The 9,553-nt window shown below is 46.9% G+C and overlaps 1 protein-coding gene across 1 annotated transcript in view; it reads left to right on the top strand.

Annotated features, from left to right (window-relative positions):
• The first annotated feature begins 2,608 nt into the window (after nucleotides 1–2,608).
• The window catches only part of LOC127640293 (carnitine O-palmitoyltransferase 1, liver isoform-like), a 34,284-nt gene continuing 27,339 nt past the window's right edge, over nucleotides 2,609–9,553 (top strand). Inside the window, exons 1-4 of the mRNA XM_052122740.1 lie at nucleotides 2,609–2,760; nucleotides 6,849–6,944; nucleotides 7,036–7,259; nucleotides 7,462–7,677. Of these exons, the coding sequence (XP_051978700.1) occupies nucleotides 2,609–2,760; nucleotides 6,849–6,944; nucleotides 7,036–7,259; nucleotides 7,462–7,677 (688 nt within the window). The remainder of the gene's footprint in view (nucleotides 2,761–6,848; nucleotides 6,945–7,035; nucleotides 7,260–7,461; nucleotides 7,678–9,553) is intronic.

Here is a 9,553-nt window from a genome sequence, read left to right as displayed (position 1 = left end):
ACCTAAATAAAACAAAACCTTTACTAGTTGACACATTTCTACATTACATAGTGCCACACAAAAGGCACGTCATACCAACCAGCCCAACTCTGAAACCTAGATATTTTAAATGAGGCTGCATTCTGAAACTGGGACTACTGTGGCAATACTGTAGGAGAGAAAGGGCTTTTAGCCTAAGAGTTTTATTTATTCATCAGCATGTGCTGCATTATGTCCCAGCTAATTGTGGTGTCCCCATAGCTCATCTCTATTTTGAGCACATTGCGATGGTCGTAACTTTCCAACATCACCCTACATCACATCACACACTACATTTAACACAGACTTTAATGTGCATTATGTAGGACAAGACAAAGAAATGGGAATTTAAAGACTTCCTTAAAAGGTCTCCCTTCCTCCCACCACCCCAAGTAGCCTAATTTCTGCAGGACTAAAAGTTTATTTTGCTTTCTGAGATTATAGCTGATTTGTTATCCTTTCCATCAGCATTACTGTCGGCATTACTGTATTTGAACAAAGGGCAGCACTAAACTGTTACTTTGCAGGAAGGAGTTGATAGAAAAAGTATCTAGATGCAGGCTTTTAAACAAATTCTCAGATAAATAAACATAAAGAAACTCAAACACAAAAATAGAACAAACCGTTACATCCATTAAGGTTAACAACTGGCAAAGAACACAGGAAAACCAAGGGATTAAATAAACAAGGGGCAAACGAGGAAACAAGGAACACCTGGGATTAATAATCACAAGAACCAATGAAACAAAGACAATGACAAGAACTACAAAACCCATAATCAAAACACAAGACAGGCAGGGAACATTAAGCATACATGGTGACCCCTAGTGGTCACCAGGGTAATCTTGACAGAGCCCCCCACCCCATCTAAGGAGAGGCTCCTGAAGCTCCTTAACACACACACACACACACACACACACACACAAAAAAAAAGGTCACGGGAGAAGCAGGAGGCGGAAGCCCAGGGGGCGAAGCCGCAGGAGGCGGAGCCACAAGAGACCCAGGAGATGGAGCCGCTGGAGGCTGAGGTCTCAACAAAAGTCTCAAAGGTCAGGGCAGCTGTGGCCTCAGAAGGCTCAGATGTCAGGGTAGCTGTGGGCTCAGAAGGCTCTGAGGTCAAGGCACTAGGGGAATCAGAGGTTAAGGCACTAGGGGACTCAGACAGCAAGGCATTAGGGGACTCAGAGAACAAGGCACTAGGGGACTCAGACAGCAAGGCACTAAGGAGAAAAGCAGCAGGGAAGCTGAGGATTCAAGGGGAAGAGCCATAGGAAACACGAGGGGCAGAGCCATGGAAGACTCGAGGGTCCCGGAGGGCTGGACAGGATCGTCAGTGGACACAGGGAACTAGACATGCTTGTCAATAGACAGAGGGAACTGACAGGATCATCAACAGACACATGGAACTGGACAGGATCATCACCAGACACAGGGAACTGGACAGGCTTGTCAAACAGACACATGGAACTGGACAGGATCATCACCAGCCACAAGAAACTGGACAGACTTGTTGACAGCCTCAGGAAATGGAACAGACTTGTCAACAGCATCAGGGAATGGGACAGACTTGTCGACAGTCTCCGGGAATGGGACAGAGTCAATGTCTACAGGGAACAGAACAGTCTTGTCAACAGCCTCAGGGAACTGGACAGGCTTGTCGACAGCCTCCATGGCCAGGAGCATTGGTAGCAACTGGAAAACGGCACAGGTAGTGAAAGGGGAATGGCCTCAGTGGCTGTGAGCACTGAATGTGACAGGGGACTGGCCTCAGTTCACAGGCAGTGATATTTACCCAAAGTCTAGGTACAAATGTGTAGGTAATAAAGCCAAATGCCATAATAATATTTGGTAAAACTTGGGAGTGTTTTGGTTAATTCCCCTTTGTTGCATCTCCATTTCACATTCAACTTTGTCAACTTTTAGATATCAAGACATTGATGCTAACAGTACATTCCGACATTCTACTGATAAAGTGCAAATAAAATAACAAAAGAAACCAATATTCATCTACAACCACTTAACATTTTATTAGACCATTGACTTAAACTATGTATTTTAGCATTTAATTTTTTTCTTTTCTATTAGGCTACATGGTAGATGAATGTATTATTGGAAAACATAGGCCAGAATGTGTTAAACATTTTGTTTAATTTTTATTTAGCTTATAGATTAAAACACATTGTGAAAGCCGAGGTAGATGGGGTAACTCATCTGCTAAGGATGGGTAATGTATTAAATATTTACAACATATATTCAATATTATTTTGTTGGAGATATAAAATGATTATCAAGTCAATTTTGTCATTAAGTTTTCTAAGGACCGTGCCAGCGGCCTGTCACTATGGTAAGCCTATAAAAATGATTTGTATTTTGAGCTGTCAGATCGGATTTGGCAGGAAATCACTGGCTTATATGGTTCATCCTTACATCATGTCCGTATACACAGAATAGAAGTACCAGCTGTCGCATATTCTGGGCAGTAGTAACCACAATGTTCAGTTCAGTCACACTCACGGTTCAGGAAAGCATCGTTGCAGTTTGGATGGATGGATATCTGCTATTTATTTGGCATACGTTTTTACCTTCTATAATGCTTACCGTCTTGCAGTTCGGCCTATTTGGTGACACCGTTGACGACTATGCCCAGCAGTTTTCAGCGGTGAAGAAACAGACGGAGGCCATTTCCTACATCATGACCCATCGCAGTTCCACCGCAGGCCATGCTCCGTCTGCTCACCAAGGGTGTCCCCCTGCGGCTTCCAAATGCCAGGCAGCTCCGCCTCAACCTGGGCCCAGCTCTCAGCGTTGAGTGCCCTTCAGGAAGTGCACATTCCCCGTCTCTCGGACTTCTTCGAGGACCCGGAAGGCTCCAGAGCGCTCCTGAGACAGATGACCCAGGGAACGAGATGTTTGCTCTGGAGCTGGTAAACAGACCACTGTAGGAGGAGAATCCTTGTTTACAAACCTTATTTCCTTTGCCACCCACTTTTGGGGCTGCGGTACCCACATTCTCAATAAAAATGTGATTTCCTCATTCACTTGGTCATCTGGCCCACAAATGCCATTCACATGGCAACCCGGTGCCACACTTCGGAAGTCTTGGCACCCGGACGCGAACCCCTTGCCTCCGCTCCCATGACTGCTGCCCCCTATCGGGCCGGTTCTGACGAGTCTAGAGGACGCCTACACGAGAAATCCTCCTCCGGGTGCACGGAGGGAGGTAGGTGCTTCAAGCTTTCTCTCAGCACCAACCTTCGTGACACTACCTGCTTCGCCCTGCTCTGAAGCCCCACCAGGTATGTCAAAAATGATCGTCCCCCTAGAGCCCCTCGCACGGAGCTTGGATGCATGGCTTTCACTTCCCAACCCGTCGCGCTGGCTGGCCAGGAAAATCCGACTCAGATACGTGATCCAGTTCACCAGGCCCCCGTCCCCTTTCACCAGCATCCGCTTCACCTCGGTGCATGGCGATGATGCCAACACCCTACGTGCTGAGATCATGACCCTTTTACTCAAAGACGCGAGAAGGGTTTCTACAGCCCTTACTTCATCGTACCCAAGAAAGGCGGCGGTTTACGACCGATCCTGGACTTGCGAGTTTCAAACAGGCCTTGCACAAACTCCCGTTCAAGATGCTCATGCAAAGACACATTTTAACATGCTTCCAGCATCAGGATTCATTCGCAGTGGTAGACCTGAAGGACACGTACTTCCACGTCTCTATCTTGACATGACACGACCCATCCTGCGGTTCGTGTTTGACAGCCAGGCATATCAGTACAAGGTCCTTCCCTTCGGCATGTCCTTGTCCCCTCGTGTCTTCAAGAAGGTCACAGAGGCAGCCCTTGCCCCGCTAAGGGAAGTGGGCATCCACATACTCAATTACCTCGACGACTGGCTCATCCTAGCCAATGTGCGCCCACAGCAACCAGGTGCTCAGGCATCTCAGCCATCTAGGGCTTCAGGTCAACTGGGAAAACAGCAAGCTCGCTCCGGTTCAAAACATCTCTTTTTTCAGCATGGGGTTAGACTCAGTCTCAATTACACGCAGTCGGTGTTGAAATGTCTCACCTTATTCAAGCCAGGCACAGTGGTTCCTCTAAAACAATTCCAGAGGCTCCTGGGGCATATGGCATCCTCCGTGGCAGTCGCACCGCTGGGGTTGATGCATATGAGACCACTTCAGCACTGGCTTCAGACTCGAGTCCCGAGATGGGCATGGCGCTGCGGCACATACTGTGTGTTCATCACCCCCACCTGCTGCCAGACTTTCGCCGGCTTCTGTACGGGGCCCTGGCTGGGTTGGCATATAAATTGCCTAGAGATGCTGGCTGTAATTCTTTCCCTGCAGAGGTTTCACCCGCTACTTCAGGGCAAGCATGTCTTGATTCGCACCACCATGATAGCGCCAAGGCGGTGTGCGCTGTCATCACATGTCGCAACTCGCTCGCCATCTCCTCCTTTGGAGCCAGCATGTTGTTGTGCGCCACTCATATCCCGGGCAACCTCAACATAGCAGCGGATGCGCTGTTGCGACAGGGCACGCTCAGTGGAAAGTGGAGGCTCCACCCCCAGGTGGCCCAACTGATTAGGGAGCGGTTTGGCAAAGCAAAGGTAGACCTGTTTGCTTCCTAAGAGACCTCCCACTGGCCACTCTGCTACTCCCTAGCGGAGGCTCCCATTGGGATAGATGCGCTGGCACACAGCTGGCCCTGGGGCTGCACAAGTACGCATTTTCCCCAGTAAGCCTACTTGCATGGGTGCTGTGCAAGGTCAGGGAGGATGAGGAACAAATCACTCTAGTGGCCCTCTATTGGCCCACACGGAATTGGTTCTCGGATCTAACGCTCCTTGCGACAGCCCCTCCCTGGCGAATTCAACTGAAGAAGGAATGGGGCACCCTCAGGAATGGGGCACCCTCTGGCATCCGTGCCCAGACCTCTGGAACCTCCACATCTGGCTTTTGAACGGGATGTTGAAGATCTAAGTGGCCTACAATCTGCTGTCGTAGACATGATCAACCAAGACAGAGCTCCCTCTACCAGGCAACTTTACGCCCTGAAGTGGCGCTTGTTCGCGAATTTGTGTTCTTCCCAATCTGAAGACCCGCAGAGATCGGGTCAGTTCTCTCATTTCTGCAGGAGAGGCTATAGGGGAGGCTGTCCTCCTCCACCTTGAAGGTTTATATAGCTGCCATATCAGCTCACCATGACGCAGGCCTTCAGAGACCCCCTTTCGAGCCGCTAGAATCAGTCGAGTTCAGAGCCCTCTCCTTGAAGACGGCCCTCCTGATCGCGCTCGCCTCAAGCGTTCTCTGTCAGCGACACTTGCCTGGAGTTCAGTCCGGCAGACACCCATGTCATCCTAAGACCGTGACTGGGCTACGTGCCCAAGGTTCCTACAACCACCTTCAGGGACCAGGTAGTGAACCTGCAAGCGCTGCCCTGGGAGCCTTTTTGTTGCTGTGTCCGATGCGTTCTTTGCGTACCTATGTGGACCACACACAGAGCATTAGATGCTCTGAGCAGCTCTTTGTTTGCTTTGGTGGACAGCGAAAAGGAAACAATGTCTCCAAACAGAGGCTATCTTACTGGGTCGTTGACACCATCGCTTTGGCCTATCACACCCAGGCTGTGCCCGCCCCCTTGCGGGTTCGAGCACACTCGAGAAGTGTGGCATCCTCGTGGGCACTGGCCAATGGCACCTCCCTAGCAGACATCTGCAGAGCAGCGGGCTGGGCAACACCCAATACCTTTACGAGATTTTATAATCTCAGGGTTGAGTCGGTCTTGTCCCATGTTCTCTCAGGTCCGAGCATGTAGAACTAGGGAATACGGAATGTCTGACTGGGTGTTCCGCTTGCACATAGCACATTTCCCCAGTCACCATGTTTGCAGCAACTCCTGAAAGAATAGGAGTTGGAAAAGAACGCCTTCCCCAATGCATGTTATAGAGTTAAAATGGACCCAGCTGCTTTAACTCTATGCGAGAAACAGAGAGAGAAAAGGCGCGGCCTGCTCCCAAGCTTGGCAAGTCGCTTTGTTCCCCCCTTTCGGGATGCTTGGAACCTAAAAAGTTTATGACGTTTTTTATGGGCCTTTGGGGAAGGGTACATGCAGTCTGATGCAGCCTGTAGCTTTGGCACGCAACTGCCTGCCTGCACCTGCGTCAGCACGGTTCAGCGCATGGCGTGATTGAATAGGTGTCTCTTCATTCGGCACAACGTCGAGTGAGCGACAGACGGGGAACGTGTTCTCCGTCGATGTTCTGAAGAAGTTCAGGTATCACAGGACTTAATGTGACTGTTGCACCGTTCCACATGATTCTATATTGTTTAATACCAAATAAAGTTTCAGCGTGTGATAAATGGTAAGCCAGTAAATTTTCCATTCTGCTCTGGTTTGCTGAGGGGCCACTGTGCCTTGTTAAAACTGTTTACTGATACTATACAGTTACGTATGTTGCCTGCGATACTTATTTCAAATACAGAATTTTGCAACAAATGTACATGCTTGGATTTTATGTACATGCTTTTTAATTACAGATTTTATTAACCATTTAGGGTCAGTTTAAGAACAGTTCAAGAATAATTTATTTGAAGTTAAATTGTTTATTTGAAAGAATTAAAAGAATAATTTGAAGTCTATCCTTTTATTGTCCATTTGGTCAAAGTTGATATGGGTTTTAGAAAAGTTATTAGTAATTAGTTATTTAATTACTGTTTTGGAGTAATTTAGCCAACACTGTGTAGCCTATGACTTCAGAAATTGACTTCTATTGAAGCATATTATTTTCATGTTTAATAAAGGATATTTTATACCATGTCCCAGAGAAGATCCAGGAACTCATTCGGGACACCTACAGCAGCTTCAGTTTGAGATTTACCTCTGGGACAATAACATCGGCATGGCATCGCCTAGAGAAAGGTATCTTTCAAGCCAGCCAAATCCAGGTCCTTGGTTCTGAGGAAGGGGATAGTGGTCGATAAGTATCACTTCCACCTGGAGGGATTCCTAGTTCCATCAGTGTCCGAGAAGCCCGTGAAGAGCCTGGGGAAGATCTTCAACGGAACCCTGAGAGACACCGCGGCAGTCCAGTCAACACAGAGGGAACTGAAATCATGGCTGTCAGCAGTGGACAAGTCAGGACTCCCAGGGAAGTTCAAAGCATGGATCTATCAACACGGAATCCTGCCAAGACTCCTTTGGCCACTGCTGATATACGAAGTCCCGATAACCAACGTGGAGAGCTTTGAGCGAAACATCAGCCAGTTCCTTCGCAGGTTGCTGGGCCTGCCGAAGAGCCTTAGTAGTATTGCTCTACATGGGCACACAAACAAGCTGCAGCTTCCCTTCACAGGCCTGACAGAATAGTTTAAAGTCACCAGAGCCAGGGAGGTCCTACTTTACAGGGACTCATCTGACTGCAGAGTCTCCTCTGCAGGCATCACAGTGAGAACTGGAAAGAAGTGGCGGACTCAGGAGGCAGTTGAGCAGGCAGAAGCAAGGCTGAGACATGGTGTCTTGGTAGGTTCTGTGGCAGTCGGACGAGCAGGGCTTGGTAGTCATATAAGACCCCGCTATGACAAAGCGCAGGGGAGTGAGAGACGTCGCCTGGTCCAGGAGGAGATTCGTGCTGAGGTAGATGAGGAGCGCCACAGTAAGTCAGTGGCCATGCATCAGCAGGGAGCTTGGACGACCTGGAACCATGCATCTACCAGAAAGATCACCTGGACAGAAATTTAGAAGTCAGAACCAGCGAGACTCAAATTTCTGATTCAGTCGGTATACAATGTCCTCCAAAGCCCATCCAATCTGCATACTTGGGGTCTTGTGGAAACTCCAGCATGCCCACTGTGCCTGGCAAGAGGTTCTCTAGAGCACATCCTGAGCTGCTGCCCTAAAGCCCTGGGAGAGGGGAGGTACACATGGCGCCATGACCAGGTGTTGAAGGCAGTAGCGGACACCATTTGCACAGGAATACAACACAGCAAACAGCAGCTCCCAGTAAGGCACAACATCGCCTTCATCAGGGCAGGGGAGAAAACGCAGGCAGACTGGGAGACCTCAACAGGGCTGCTAGCCACGGCTCATGACTGACAGCTGAAAGTGGACCTCGGGAGACAGCTGAAGTTCCCAGAGCACATTGAGAAAACAAGACTCAGGCCAGACGTGGTCTTAACATATGACTTGGCAGGGTTGCAGGAAAGAAAAACCACCAGGAACATTACTGAAGCTGTTGAAAAAGCTTCCAAGGTGGTTGTGGATCAAGAGGGGGGATCCATGGTGTAGCGTGCCGCTTGGACACAAGCTGGGGACTGATCATCTCCGGTTGGGTCACCCAGGTGAGGGTGTCTGATGATTAGACCCAAAACACCCTACAACCCTGGGTTCATCACTAATGATGTGTCCAAGCCGCATGATCTACATACAGATGGTGTTTCTCTAAACTATCCCCATCGTTACTGAACCCTCGTTTAATGTATTAGTACTATCCTTGTTGTGAAAAACCTGAGCTCCTGAAATAATAATGTATAGACTGAAGTTTTGGCCACTTTTTAGAATTTAGCCTACTGTATTCTAAATTCTTCATACTTTAGAGTCATATTAATTTTCCATGAGAGGATTTTACATTGCGTGTTTCTTATGGAAATCACATATTCACGCAAGTTACGCAACGCAAATGACGCATATTCTGACTAGTGTGTCATTTAATTCAAGTTCACCAGTTAATTCACTTCACATGTATTTATAGGATGTGTTTGAATGAGGCATTTACCCAGTTTCAAAGCTGTTTATTTTGTCAATTAACAAAGTGTTCAATTAACACTACTCAAGCGGAGAAATCCCCAAAATACTGGATTAGTGAATTAGATGACTCCATATCTAATATCTTATTCTAATAAAGATTCTCAAGATGTTTCTTCTTCTGTTTATATCATCCACTGTTAAAATCTTGCAATATTTTTTTTATCGTCATATTTTCGTCAACATTATGCTTTAATAAAATGGTTTAATTATTGTCAAGCTGTGGCTTTTTGGTCTTGTCTTTATTATTGTTGACTAAATAAAAAAACCGTAGTCAATTAATGATTTCTTTACTGATTTTGTTAACTAGATTAACACCGGGTTGTACATAGTGTAAAAATAATAAAGTCATCCATTGAACTCGTATCAGCCATGTCATGAGTTTCACTTCTTAAATTGATATGTGTAGTACAATTCAAACATGAATAGTAGATAAAACACCTGAATAATCATATTTAAATATACTGGTAACTGGTGGTGATTGGAGAGAGTCCCCTGTTCTCTATGTAAAAGCACTTTGTGTATAGTGTCATAGAATCACTATAAGTGTAAATTTTATTAATTCAAAATATGTATATTAAGAGTGTTGTTTATCCTCATCAAAGCAAGTAATATTTAATTTTTAAATGTTTAATCGTATAACTTAATAGCAACATGAAAATAGCATGTTTTGACTCTGGCTCTGAATATTTCAAAGACACGATCACACACAGGCGATTCAGGTAACC

The sequence above is a fragment of the Xyrauchen texanus genome, chromosome 49, assembly GCF_025860055.1.
Source record: "Xyrauchen texanus isolate HMW12.3.18 chromosome 49, RBS_HiC_50CHRs, whole genome shotgun sequence".
Lineage (NCBI taxonomy): Eukaryota > Metazoa > Chordata > Actinopteri > Cypriniformes > Catostomidae > Xyrauchen > Xyrauchen texanus.
The sequence above is the reverse complement of the archived record's forward strand: the minus strand, read 5'-3'. Positions and strand labels throughout refer to the sequence as shown.